We start from the raw sequence: 14,764 nt of genomic DNA on the forward strand, positions 1-14,764 counted from the left end.
CAGAAACTTGCAGAGCAGAAAGTGAATAAAAATCCAGGAAGCAGAAACAAGGTCTTCTGCTTTCAGAGGAACACTCCAGCCCTGGTTAACAGCCCGCTGCCCCCACCTGCTGCTCTTCTGGCCCCCAAATCTTCTACTCCAGGCCATGAACCAGCCCTTTCCTAACAGCTGGGTGGGAGCCCTGTCCTGTCCCCCCGACCGGTCAGCTCTCCTGCACGCAGGCATGAGGGGTGCCTGTTTCTGGGGCTGAAGAGCGCGTACAACCCAGCTCCCGAGCAGGCACGCTGCCCAGCGGACAGTGCCAGCGGCACGCAACAGCAAGGACACGTCCCTGCACCCGAGGAGAAGCCATCGCTGCCGTGCCGTGGGCTGAACTCGCCGGCACAAGGCAGGGAGGTTGAGTGCACACTCTCAGGACAGGCAGGTTCTGCCTGGGGATTGCTGCAGGAGGTGCTCCAACTCCAAACTGCCATAAAGCTCAGATCAAGTTCAGCGTGTTGCTCACCCAGATCCCCTGGGACACTTCTGAGCATGTATGGGAGCCAAGGGGCCAGTCTGCTGCACAGAATCAGGAGCAAGCAGCCAAGAAGAGGAGCTAATTAAGTAGGCTTTGCTGCATCATGATACAAGAACCCTACGGGCCCTGAAAAACAAATGGGAGCAAGACTCCAATTTCTCCAGAGCTTCTTTTCAGGCATCAGTGTTGGCCAAGGGCAGCAGGAAATAACTGATATCCTGCAGGAACTGGTGTCCCAGCTCTGGTGGGAGTCGTGGGCTTGTAGCTGTGAAGGATCAGACAGAAGATAATTCTTTCAGGTGCTTTAGAGAATTTGATAACAGGCAACAAACTGCCAGTCTGACTTGTGGAAACAGAAATGCATGGATCAAACTGTACTCATGAGGGGAAAGAAATCCCAGCATAGCAAAATATAATTTTGCTTAATAAGTTTTAAATGATTGTTTCACTCCTGAAACATAATATGATGCAATGAGATATAAGTGAAACTTTCCACAGCTTAACCGATTCCTAATTAAAACAAATTTAAATGATTTCTCTTGAACATACTTGGCAGTTTCCATAAATCAAGATTTTTAGTCTTGAGTATTAAAGAACAAAATTTACTTTGGAAAATTCTATTACTTCATCTTCAACCTTTATTCACTGTAGGAAATTATTAGTATTGCTAGAACTAGATAGATTTAATGGTAGCAGATGGTTGATTCGTGAAGTACTAGTTGCCAAAGAAAAAAATTGTTTTTAAGCTTTGCAGCATAGCATACCATCTCAAATTGACTCATGAAGAGTGGGAATGAGTGAAAACTAATGTGGTAAAAATGTACATAAACCACAGAAAGTTGTGGTTTTTTTAATTTACAACACTAGGCTGCTATGTGTTATAACCCAATCTCTCCAATAAAAACTATACTTCACATCATAACTAAGATTGTTTTCTTCACTTGAATTTTAGCTACTTGTCTGAACCAAATGATGTAGTGAGATGCTACAGCATCTTTCTGCCGACACATTCATTTCTGCAGGCCCACTGAGCGGCGTTTTGTGTCTCCGCTGAGCATTGTGCTGGCTGGCACCGCTGGCCTGGGAGTGAGTGCTGGGGAGGAATCACTCGGCTGGAACAGCTGCTGGTTTTAAGGTGCTGGAATTGGGCAGAGGATTGAGCACACATCACTTCTTGGTTTTGCTACCTGTCATCACCTGAAGCTGCAGCAACTGTTGATTCACGCAGCGTGTGTGTACTGTAGCAGCGTATGCTATGACACACAGCTACGGTTTCCAAAAGCGTTTCGGTGAGGTTTTACACGTCGGGTGATGATTCGGCTGTCTGCAAGCCAGAAGCTGTATCTTGTGTGCAAGGCCTCTCATACAGCCATGTCCTATGGACTTTACACATGAAAGGGTAAGTAGTATTTTTTGTTTCTTTTCCAAATTTCTCTCCCAGAACAGCAAATTTTAAAATGCAGATACCCAGGTTAAACTCAGTGATAAATCAGGTGTCCAAGCAGTAACTTGCAACCACAGAGGCTTGATCAACTAATATGAGATAATCATTAACACAGGATCCAAGAGAAACAGTAGGAAGTGCACGTGCCTGCTGAAAAGGAAGGGGCAGCTAGAACAGAAGGAAGCCTAATGACTCTGCCTTGTTTCTTCTAACTTTGTTCAAAACTCATTGGCTTTTCCATGATTTATTCATGTTATTTCACTATGCTTCGTAGAACACAGTGGCAGACTCCTGCCCAACATATGCTTCTTCTCAATGATTCTTGCTCTCTAAGCCCAAAAAGGCTATGTTATCTTTTCTTCTCATATGATCCTGCCATAGCCCGTGGCTAGGCAATCAATTATCTGTTGAACTATTCACTGGCTGGCCATATTGTAAAAAATACATCACATGGCTGGCTTCTCTAATTGGATTATGTTCAGCAACCCAAGGGTAAAGTTAGTACATAGTCTAGATACAGATAATGCACATATATTGAAGAGCACTTTGAAAAACCCCAGTGAAGTTATTGTTTGGTGCCTATTGTGGTATTTTCAAGATCTCTCATTTCTAAACAGATGTTTTTCCAGCTGGAAAATCTTAACATTAAATTTTTAGCAATTACATTTCCTCCTAGCCAAGATGAATTCCAAGTTTTTAAATGTTAACTCAAAATGCATTTTTCTAGCTATTCACTGGGAGAGAATGCTTTAACAAGCAAGGGAGCAGAAGAGTTCTGAACTATTATATGAAAGAAGCTGGCCTTGAAGGGATGTGGAATTTGATTTCTCCCCACGCAGTAATTCCAAAACAGTTGATGTCTAAGTAAATCCTTCAGCTGTAATACCTCCAAAATAACACACATCAGGAAATAATTTCCTTCTTCCAGGAAACATTAAACATTTCTTCTTCCAGTTAGCATTAAACATTAAGTGCATTTTAGCTTTAGCAGTTTCTGTCCTTATGACTACAACTGTGATTACAGCATCCTGCTTCTCACACTTCTCCGAAAGAAACTAGAAAAGAAATTTTTTAGAAAAATGATAAAAACCATTTTTACACTTGTATCATCATGTTTGATCAAATGAGCAAATCTGTTTACATTTTTAAAAACCAAAATGCCTAATATTATTGCTCTTCTAATGCCACATATTGAATCAGGAAATCAGGCTCTGACCATAGGCTAACCAGCAAATAGAAACCTTTCTTCTGCATTAGAATTTAGCATTGTCAACTTCTACAGTAAAAGCATTTTTCTAGGAAAATTCTGTAAAACCAAAACATTTTGCAGTAATTTATTGATAAAGAGTTGAAGAGTTGGTGGCAGTGTTAACTATGCCCATCAGAAATGTTTGAACACAGTACTGAACAATGCCAAAACACCCAACTATAAATCACACCTAGGTAAGAAATATATGAAGGTATCTATAGAATAGTATTAACTCAAACAGGACCAATAAAACCAGTTCACTCAACAAGGCTGAAAATAATCAGTCATCACATGAGATGGGGCTCTTGGCACAGACAGTTGATCCTGCCTTGTATGTCACTCCAAACCTGCACTATGGAAAGATGGAAATCCTGTCATGTCTTCATGCTATGAAGCATAAAGATTACTTAGTCTTTGCAATTTTTAGACTAGTTTATTTCAAGGCAGTTGTGATTTGTGTTTGCTATTAATAAACAGCTATTTTCCTATATCAGCTTCCAAACTTAATGTAGCAGACTACTAATTTTCCTGCCAAACATTACTGTAGATTCCTCATTTCTTCTAAATAAATTTCTCAACTTATTGTGCTTATATTTCACTCTTTGCTGCATTGTCCAGCACTTCTATCGGGTTTTAGGAAGGTCTGAACTACAAGCCCCCAATCCCAAAGTGTGCCAAAGAGTAAGTGCTGTAACAAAGAAAGACATGGAGCTGCTGCAGCGAGACCAGAGGAGGGCCAAAAAGACGATCTGAGGGCTGGAGCACCTCTCCTATGAAGACAGGCTAAGAGAGTTGGGGTTGTTCAGCCTGCAGAAGAGAAGGCTCCAGAGCGATCTTCTAGTAGTCTTCCAGTATCTAAAGGGGGCCTACAGGAAAGCTGGGGAGGGACTTTTTACAAGGGCATGTAGTGATAGGACAAGGGGCAATGGATTTAAACTGAAAGAAGGTAGATTTCAATTAGACATAAGGAAGAAATTTTTTACCATCAAGGTGGTGAGGCACTGCAACAGGTTGCCCACAGAAGTCGTGGCTGCCCCATCCCTGGAAGTTTTCAAGGGCAGGCTGGATGAGGCTTTGAGCAACCTGATCTGGTGGAATCTGGATCCACTAGATCTTTAAGGTCCCTTCCAACTCAAACCATTCTATGATTCTATGATTCTATGACTCTATGATTTTAAAAACCATCAGGGCTTGCTGGCTTGCTTGCCTCCAGGAGAACATTTTTTTCAGTCTGACTAGTACTGAATTAAAAAGTGAAACTTGGTTTTACATACATGAATATTGAATTACAGTCATGTTAAAAATACAAAACCAAATTAAAACAAACTGATCCATGAATTTATACGAGTGAACTGAAAAGTAATCTTGTGCAGTTGCCTGCATAAAAACTGAGAGCACGAAAAGAGGTGAATTCAGCCTGTGGACTGGAAATATTTCAAACAACGAGACTCCCAAGGAACCACACAGTATGTGATAATAACCTTGCAGCACTGTAGACATTTTCTAGGGCTTAGAATGTTTCTGTGTTCCTGTAGGCACTGATCTTCATGAAATCATATTAACGATATTCAGGCATATTTCAAGCCTATCATACCTCTGATTACAGCTGCCACACTTGCACACACCCAGACTTACTGCTGAAATATCTGTAATGCACAAGATAGCAAAATGCAATACTGACACTGGAAACAGGATAAGACAGAGAATGTAACAGAATTATGGCAATAATTCCTAAGTGTATAAGTAGCTGAACCTTACTCAAGAAAATTGGCTGTTGTGCACCTCACTGAATCCAGTTCTGAATGAAGAAAACTTGAAGCCTCAGTTTTCCCCCTTTGTGTAGACACCTGTTGTTTTGAGGCAACTTTTCAGTAAAACATTCCAGCGCAAAAATTTTCAAATCTCTCAGCCAAAGCTATTCTGCTGAGTGTAAGGCAGCTGTAACTCTAACTCTGAGTGCCCTGAAAGAAATGTGCACAAGCACATGAGATACCCAAAATCTGATGCAACCCAAGATTATTTGACTTATTGCATGCATGTTTATAATAGGACCTCAAATTAATCAAAGCTTCTGGACAGATTTCTGCCCAGGCCTTTTGCTTGCAAGCAACTCCAAAACACCAAAAAGGGTTTTAGATCTCAAAAGTCAGCTTTAAGCAAGATCATGTAACCCTTTTTGAGTACATAAAATTGGAAGTGGCTCTACAAGACGGAGCACAAGTAAGAACAGTTTATAAACAAGCCTCCTCTTACACACAGTGTCTTTCCAGGCAGGTCCTTTCCTTCGGATTTGGCTTTAGTCCAACAATGCAGTGCCTTTCTGGGTCTGAAAAAGCCCTGCATGCAGCATTTATGGCCATTTGGAAAAGTTTATCCTTCCTATCAAGCCAGCTAAACAGCTGCTCCTTGCTTTCCTCAATCCAGAGCAGCAGGAACCTCCCCTCCTGTTTGGAGGAATCAAGTCTTTTCCTCAACAAAGCTACGTGCCACGAGAATGGGGAGCATGGAAGTGAAATAAGTCCTGTTCAGAATTACAGCCACATTTCAGCGAACGTGCCCAACGCTCCCGGCTGGGTCAGAGCAACTACAACCTCCCCAGTGGGGCTACCAAGAGGTGGCATCACGGGCACGTGCCCAAAACCCATCAGGTTTTTGAGAGGGGCAGACACACTCCAGAAAACATGGATATAAGGCAGCCTCCACATACAAAATATTTCGGTCCTTTTTCTGTTATCCCAAGCAACAGGATATAGTGTCCAGGCCATTCTGGACACTACAGCCCCTGTGCAGCCTAGGCCACCCTAAGGAGCTCTGTGCAGAAATGCTCTGGTGGGTGTATGGGGCTGGCTGGACCCAGACAGTTCTTGTCTTAAGCCCAGTTTTAAACAAGCCAAAAATACAGTGCAATGTGAAGATGAGAAAATACAAGGCAGTGCCCAGATGCAGCAATAGTTGAAGGCAGGAGACAAGAATTAATTCAAAACCTATTTTTTTCCTGCCACAGTACAAAAGAAGAGAAATCAGAACATTTATCTTCACACAGTTGTCCATTTATGCCATTGCCTTCAAAATAGAGAAGGGAACGGAACCTTCTCACTGAAAGCAATTGAAAACTTCCCCTTAACTTCTGTCGTTAAAGGCTGAATCGCTATTTTGACTAACGAACAAAAAGCCCTTTATTCCAGAGCATGTAACTCACAGGCAAATGATGGAAAGCAGCCACAAGCAGGGGCAGAGATGGCAGTGATCCCTCCGTCCCTGCCTTCCTCTCCTACCTCAGTTACCTACCAGCCGAAAGCAGCACTCAGGATGCAGACAGCTGGTATGAATTCCCTTTTCTGCTTGGATAATAATAACCAGGACCCTTAGACCAATCTAGCAGATGCCTGTATTCTTTGGCAAGTTAATCAGACAGTGTTACTACTGATGAGTTTAATTTTAATATAGTAGATAATGCAGACAGGTAGTGGATATTAATCTGGCAATTTTTTGTGTGTTTTTAGTCCAGTATAAGTGTTAGGTAAAGCTGAGAGGCTGATAAATCAATCAGGCCATGAAAAGAATCCCACAAGAAAACTGCCCTTCTGTTACTGAAAGAGCAGTTCTTCCACAGGATATTGGCATTTCTTTAGCTTGTCTTCTGCACTGCAAGGCAGCTGAGTTAGTGATTAACCACTGTGGGCACTGTGATATATAAAGCGATTAAGAAAGCGACACACCATTCTATTAGAGAAAGAATGAAGTGAACGAATGGTGGCAAATGATGGATGCAACAAAGAGGTCAGACAAGCACGATAAAATGTCAAGATGCAGCCGAATTTAAATGCAGCAGTCACTTGATAGGAAGCTGTCAGACCTCCCTGAATGTGCCTTACGGTGACAAGGGATCTTCAACTACATAGTGGATACAGTGTCTCATCAGAGAGGATGTTTAGAACCGGAATGCACTGACTCTACAACTGTCTGTTTACACTTTGATGGGGATGAAAGTATTGATACTGTTCAGTAAACACAGTGAAGTAATAGTAAAAAGTAGAAATCAGTATTAAAGGTACCTGTGCAAAATCTGCCGCGAGCCGCATCTTCCCACCTTCACCAAGGGGCCTTATTAGACTGGCATTGCGAATGAAAAGTTCAATTGCTCTTTGAGCCATGGCTTCAGTGTTATCAAAGACAAAGTCAAAACACTCAAAATGTCTGAAGTAGTCGCTCATGACTCTTGCTATAAAACCCTGTAGTTCTCTCATGTACAGAGAACAAGGGACATCTGGTTTTCCCGAGCCGGATAATGATCTGAAAAAAAAAAAAGAAAAGCAAAAAGAAACAGGGACAGCTGAATTAATCTTTAAAACACAACGAAAAACTATTGGATTCTTTTTAATTTTCTCCCTACCCCAGGAAGTCATGGCATGAATTGTAGAGTCTCACTTCTACTGAGAAAAAAGAGTGTGTAGCACTCTCTGAAACTGTAGTCAAAAAATATCTCTTTATCAGCCATTCCCATCCTAACAAGATAAAGGAAATCACCCCACTCCTACCCAACTTGCCGAGCCTCCACCAGTCTGGTGCCTAAACCTCATATCCAGCCCCTGAATTTAAATGTCCCAGTTGTTGATTCAAAACTCTAATAATGGATCAGAAAATGCATGCACATGTCACAGGGTTACTAGTCTAACCTATCCCAAACCTGTTCTCTGTATAGAATTAGTTTCCTAGATTCCTCCAAACCCAGGATTATAAAGCAAATCTATTTATCACAGAAGCAGCACAGAAGCTATGGGACACAGAAATTAATCACCTTTCTCTTTCTTTGAATCACAGCCAGGCAAAAGAGCTCTTCCAAACCCAGGAACCTGAGCATACAGGCTACCTAACAAACCTTAGCCTTTGGCTGGAATTGGTTTATTCACCTAGGGAGGTATTTTGCTAGTGGTGGCAAAAGACGGAGAGGGTAAAATACTGGTTTAAAAAAAAAAAAAGTCAAAAGGAAAATTTAAAACACCTCTGAAAATATACTGTTTTCAGTGGATTTCCAAGACAGAAAACAGGACACCTGATGATGACACAAGCAATGTCAGAACAGAGGTAACAACCAAAAATAACAGTCAGGAAGGAAGTCTCGATTATAGCTAGGACTAAAGAACTTTGTGGATAAAGAATACTGGAAGTTTTAATGAAAATGCTATGGCATTTCATATGGGTTTTTAATCACAAAAAAATGGCCTCTCCTTGGCACTATTTTTCTATTTAAAAGAAATTTTACTCAACAGATATGCAAACAAAAAAAAAAAAGATGCTACCTGATTAATATGTTTCAATAGATAGGTGTAATTCTACTTTCTGTGCTCATTGACCATAAAGGATCACCTTCCCCTCAACAAACAAGCACTCTTGCTCCAAGGACATCGTGGCGATAACAATCTATTATGCATATGCAAAACAAGCAATGGTAAATTAAAAAAATATTTCTAGTTACCCAGAAAAATCTTCTTGGTGCATAGTGATGATAATAGCTTCTACTGAATCTCCAACAGAGTTCAGTAACGGTTGAAAAGCGCTACCCATGAGATCATGGACTGCCTAAAATAGAATAAGAAAAAGGCAGAAGTAAGGAAACAGAAATGAGAAGCATTTGCATTTTGATACCTCAAAAATACCTTGATAAATAGTTTGTTTCAACAGTGCTTTTTATTGTTCTGCATTAGAAATGGCTAAATAGAAGGACAAAAGCCTAAGATAACATTTCTTTTTAATTGATTTTACAGGTAAAGCACAGAAATAAGGCTGTTTACTACTTCTATATAAAGCATTCCTTCAAAAAGGTGCACAACAATCTGGCACTCCTGGTTTGCAAACATGCATGTTTTGGCAAACACACCTCGTTCAGCTGCTCGCTCCCCAGACACGCAAGCTGCCCTTCATTCCTCTGCACACAACCCCTCCCAGATTAGTGCACAGCAGGACAGATGTGGATGGCTCTCATCCACAGAGGAATGCACAGCCATCCACGTCACCCTCCAGAAAAGCACCAGGTAGCATAAAAATTATAATTTTATGTGTGTGTCAGGGGGAGTAAGAGGGTGATGAAGGATCCAGTTATCGCTGTGTGAATGCTGCAGAGAAAGACACTTATTTGCACAGTCAGATGGCATCTGGGTTCCGACCATAACGAGAATATTCTTGAATACAAACGCTACTCAAGGAGCGATTTGGCACACGCATCATATATGTAACTGCAGATACAACAAAATACAAATTTCAGAATATTTGTATACCTTTGACTAACATATACTGACACAAAGTAATACCTGGGGAAAAAAGTGCCCAGTTTAAGTGTAACAAACAAAGCAAAGCTCAGCCCTATCCCAGCTGTGTACAGACATTCAATTACCTTTAAGGCAGTTGTGGCTGTTTGCTCAGCGGCTGCTGGAAATGAGCTCTGATTGGTAATGACCTAAAAATTTTGAAGTAATTGTTAATAGTCAACATTCAACAAATTATTAGAATCCACAATATTTAATTTTGTTTAAAAATATACTGAGTTATCCTTAGTAATGAGTCGTTTACATAGAAATACATAACTATCAAATGCGTTTTATCCAGACAGAATTTTCATTGCACCAGTATCAGTCCGTTGCTCTCAAATTTCCTATGGACTCTGCTTCTGCCTTGGCAAATTAATAATTCAACAGAGTTCAACTGATATGTAGCCAAATCAGAATCAGAATAAAAATAAGTGGTGTATTCTCCCACTGCTAAGTACAGAATTTATGGAGAACTATACAAGCAGCTCTATGGCAAATATTTGAAAGAATGGTTGTTCTTTCTCAGTATTATGACTATTATAATACTACATGTTAAATAGCTGTTTATGTACAGTTACAATGACATTAGAGTTGAAAGCCAAGGAATGATCTGAAGGAATATTCTACCAATTTCCTTACAGTTATGAACATGCTATGCAATAGTATTTTTAAACCAGATAAGTACTGAACTCAAAGACTGAATCATATCAGATCTCCCTCCAACACTAAGGCACATGAGGTTCATTACTAAATACATCAGAGAAAGCAGACTTTAAAGTTGATCTACCATCTGTTTGCAAAATCCAAGCAAATTTTATAGGCTTTTTAGCATTTTTTAACATTCTTTAAACATATCCACAGTCAGGAGTACTCATGATCTTTTTTCTAATCAGGCTAGGATTTGAACATGATTAACTACAACTCCCACAGTATCTGTTTGTTTTAGTTTACAGAGACTGTAACCATTGGCATCACTAAGCCAGTAAATTGGAATTATTCATAACTGTGCTTAGTCCTGAAAACATTTCCAGGCCAGACTCTGGTCACAGCAACATTGCACGGATATATTTGTGAGGTGCTGCTTTTCTTGATTTCACCCTTTCCTTCTCCTTTTCAGTTTGGCCACAATTGTAGGAAAGCAGTGAGGGTCTTCTGAGAAAGATAAGCTTGGGCTGGGACAGATGCAGCCAAGGGCTATCAGGCTGACCAGTACAAAGACAAAGCTTACTTGGTAAGAAAAAAAACAGAAAGGGTTCAATTGTTCAGGCTCACAAAACAACGGCTGTGAGATGTGATTATTCTCTACAAACACATCTTTCACTCTCTTCTAATATTGAGGACTTATACAGCGGTACTTACAAGGGCCAACCAAGTCTCAGAGAACTGTACAAATGCACAGCAAGGTGCAGCTCTTAACCCAAAATTGGGCTCTGTTTGTCAGAGTTCTTATCAGCTAATGGAAGAATATGCATACAATAGAGCAAAGAAGTTCACTAAGGCAAGAAGAGAAACACCAAAGGAAGCCTACCTTCAGAACCGACTGGTGCAGTTTGTACAGCGAATTAACTACAGCCACGTTCCTCCTCTGCCCCTCTGTGAGAGGTCCAATCACCTGGCTGGCATCTCCTTGAGTAGACAGCTGCAGTAATTGCAGAAATTGTTAAAACATTTGTACCAACTCTTTAAACAGTGCATCACTGCAAATTTATAGTTAATTAAACTTAGACCACAGCAGAAAGCCATATGTTGTCAGTACCAATATTCTTCCATGTAACTCGTCTTGATTCATATGATTTCCATCTCCAGATAATACAAACTGAAATCAACAGGAACAGGAACCATGAGAGACTGCTCTCTTAGCTCCCAAACCACAGCGCTCAGACCCTGATCTCTTGGAGATACCTAGTTCCAGCATAACTTCAACTTCATCATCTAAGAATGAGAGGAAGTCACCTAGCCAAGGATGCAATATAAACCAGCAGCAGTACAACTGAAAAGGATATGTTTTTCTCTATACCCTCAGTCCTTACTTCTGACAACCATTCAAGCCTCCCCTTAAGAACTCTGTTTCTTCAAATAGATTTCTCACAGCTTCGTACATATTAGTGGCTTGCAATGAACAGGAAAATTGAACTGTAAGGACCAAAACTGCTAGTCCTGTCATGCAAAAGGGTTCTAAGCATGAATCTTTCAGCAAAACCAAAAAAAAATATTTCTTCATATTTAAACTCTGCAAAGCATGCATTTTTTATCATTACCACAGAAATCAAAGTTCCAGGGTGATACATAAATAGCAATTAACTACAGAACAGTCCCACAGGGATACCACGGCATATGTTTATAATTTAAAATAAAATAAATTGTAATTGGGAAACAAATGGAAATTTTCTTGTGCACCGAAAGCTGAGGAAACACAAAGAATTGACAAAAAGCTATGTGAATTCTAGAAGTACATCTAAATATTAGAGCAAGAATAGCTGTTAAGAAATAGAGGGCTTTACTGAGATACAATTATCTGACTAGTTATCTATATTTCAGGATACAAAATTATCCTCCAGGAAACTCCTGAAGACACCTAGCTCCAGAAGTCTCTCAGTAAAAATATATTCAATTCATTGAACAAGTCATCAAGAGACTTTTCTAAAGTGTGTTTTTAACATAGTTGCAGGTCCTACAAAAAGCTCCTAAATCAAAACTGAATAGACAGTAATCATTGTTTAACACAAGGAACAAACATAACAGGAAAAATTTTAGGTTATGGGAAACAGTGAATCTTTACCAGTGAATGACTATTCCTGTACTTCCCATAGCTTCCCCTCAGCATAAACACAGATACCATGCAAGCACAGTTATCTAGTATTTGCCAGCACTGCTAATAATAAAGTTTCAGACAAGTTCTTGCAAGCATACAGGAACACAAATTTATTCACAGAACTAAGGTGACAATATCAGTACATTCCCCTTTCTTCAATTTAGGGATTATTTCAGTATAAATAGGTTTCTGAGCTCTTTGCAGAGGGAAAAATCTTTTCCAACGTATCTTAAATTATTTGACATCAGAATGTAACTTTAGACTAGGCGACAAATATAACATCTCAGCATCTTCCTGCCTTCCTGAAGAGAAGAGCCATGTGAGCTATGTACATTTCTGTTTCCTTCCTGATATTTCCATTTGACAGACCTGACTGGTTTTAAATATTGTCTCATGTCTACAGTTTCACAAATTAGTAACAAAACATCTATGCAGACAAACACTCTATCCATCTAGTTGACTATTCTGCCAGACCCCAAAGATCATTTTTTCCACACCTTTTCAAGCACTGCACAGTATATTCAACTCGGGTTTTTTGCATATTTACAACTATTAAACATAAAAGACACTACTAAGAGAGTAAAATTTTACATCCTAGTCACTTATATTTCAGTTTCTCAGAGTCTACTGTAAAGGTCCTACAATTTCTTTTTCTTAAACATTATGAAATCATTAGACAGTGTTTCTTCTGCTGGTAGAAAAGCTTAACTGATAAGTAACACCAATAACAAGTACAAAATAACCCTTCTGCAGGAAGAAGCAACTCTTAAAAGTCAGCAACAGCACACAACAGCTTCACAGATAAAGTCTAAAAATGCCTTAAAAGTAACCAATCTTTCTAAAATTAGTTACCATATTAAATTCCTTTAAATGAATCAACTTGAACTTTGACAGCTAGATGTGTTCATGCCTTGTTTATCTTAAACTCACTGGTCTAAACCAACAAGGCCTGGAAAACTCAACTCTTGAAACTAGCAGTAGGAAACGGGGAGCCCAGGGCTCCCTAGGACCGCTTCTCCGGAAGGTGTGACATGGGAACACCTGGTACCTACAAGGGTAGGTGTGCTCTATCATCTACAGCAGAAGTCTCAGGTGGTCGTTCCCATCTCTTGCTGTCACCATAGTGATTTCTATGACCTTGCCTTGAGATGAGAAGGTTCTGCACTGAGCTATATCTAACAGAGTTCATGTACATACACTTCGCCACTGGCATATATCTGCATTTCAGGTAGTTTATCACTATTCCAATATTCTAATGACTCATACTGAATTCTTGACATCTCTAATATCCATGGTACAATCATGCACTCAGGTAGGAAAATGGTATTTTTGTCTCCCTAGTTCCAACAAACTACGCTTATGGACCATTCACTTTAGACACAAATCATACCTCAATTTATCTTCTATCATACTTGATTTCATCAATGATTCATATTCATCACTCTCATTTATATGGCAAGTACTTTTGAAGTTCTGTGCTGGACACAGCTTATGCATTTAAGCACATTGGTAATGCAAATCTTCCTCTGTTATCTGCCCACTGGGGACTGTACTGTGTAAATAGGTTAAGTCATAGAATCATGGAAGGGTTTGGGTTGGAAGACACCTTAAAGATCATCTAGTTCCAATTCCCCTGCCACAGGCAAGCATACCTTCCAATAGACCAGGTGGCTCAAAGCCTCATCCAATCTGGCCTTGAACATTTCCACAGATGGGGCAGCCATAACTTATCTGGGCAACCTGTTCCAGTGCCTCACCACCGTCATAGCAAAGAACTTCTTCCTTGTATCGAATTGAAATCTCCCCTCTTTCAGTTTAAAGCCATTGCCCCTTGTCCTGTCACTACATGCCCTTGTAAAAAGTCCCTCTCCAGCTTTCTTGCAGGCCTCCTTTAAGTACTGGAAGGCTGCCAGAAGGTCTCCCTGGAGCCTTTTCTTCTTCAAGCTCTTCTCTAACCTTCTCTTCTCTTCCCAACTCTCTCAGCCTGTCTTCATAGGAGAGGTGCTCCAGCCCTCACATCGTCTTTGTGGCCCTCCTCTGGACCCGCTCCAACAGCTACATGTCCTTCTTATGTTGAGTGCCTCAGAGCTGAACACAGTATTCCAGGTGCAGTCTCACGAGAGCGGAGTAGAGCAGCAGAATCACCTCCCTCGACCTGCTGGTCACGCTTCTTTTGATGCAGCCCAGGATACAGTTGGCTTTCTAGGCTGCCAGCGCAGATTGCCGGCTCATTTGAGCATCTCATCAACTCCCAAGTCCTTCTCCTCCAGGCTGCTCTCAATCCATTCTCTGCCCAGCCTGTACTTGTGCTTTGAATGGCCCTGACCCACGTGCAGGTCCTTGCACTTGGCCTTGCTGAACTTCATGAGGCTCACACAGGCCCACTTCTCAAGCCTGTCAAGGTCCCTCTGGATGGCATCCCTTCCCTCCAGCGTGT

General features: G+C 40.6%; 1 protein-coding gene across 1 annotated transcript in view; it reads right to left on the minus strand.

Annotated features, from left to right (window-relative positions):
* The window catches only part of COG5 (component of oligomeric golgi complex 5), a 200,042-nt gene that overhangs the window by 12,822 nt on the left and 172,456 nt on the right, over nt 1-14,764 (minus strand). Inside the window, 4 exon segments of the mRNA XM_086609866.1 lie at nt 7,266-7,503; nt 8,687-8,790; nt 9,602-9,664; nt 11,044-11,154. Of these exon segments, the coding sequence (XP_086465992.1) occupies nt 7,266-7,503; nt 8,687-8,790; nt 9,602-9,664; nt 11,044-11,154 (516 nt within the window).

Source organism: Tauraco erythrolophus, chromosome 4 (assembly GCF_009769465.1).
Source record: "Tauraco erythrolophus isolate bTauEry1 chromosome 4, bTauEry1.pri, whole genome shotgun sequence".
In the NCBI taxonomy this organism is placed as follows: Eukaryota; Metazoa; Chordata; class Aves; order Musophagiformes; family Musophagidae; genus Tauraco; species Tauraco erythrolophus.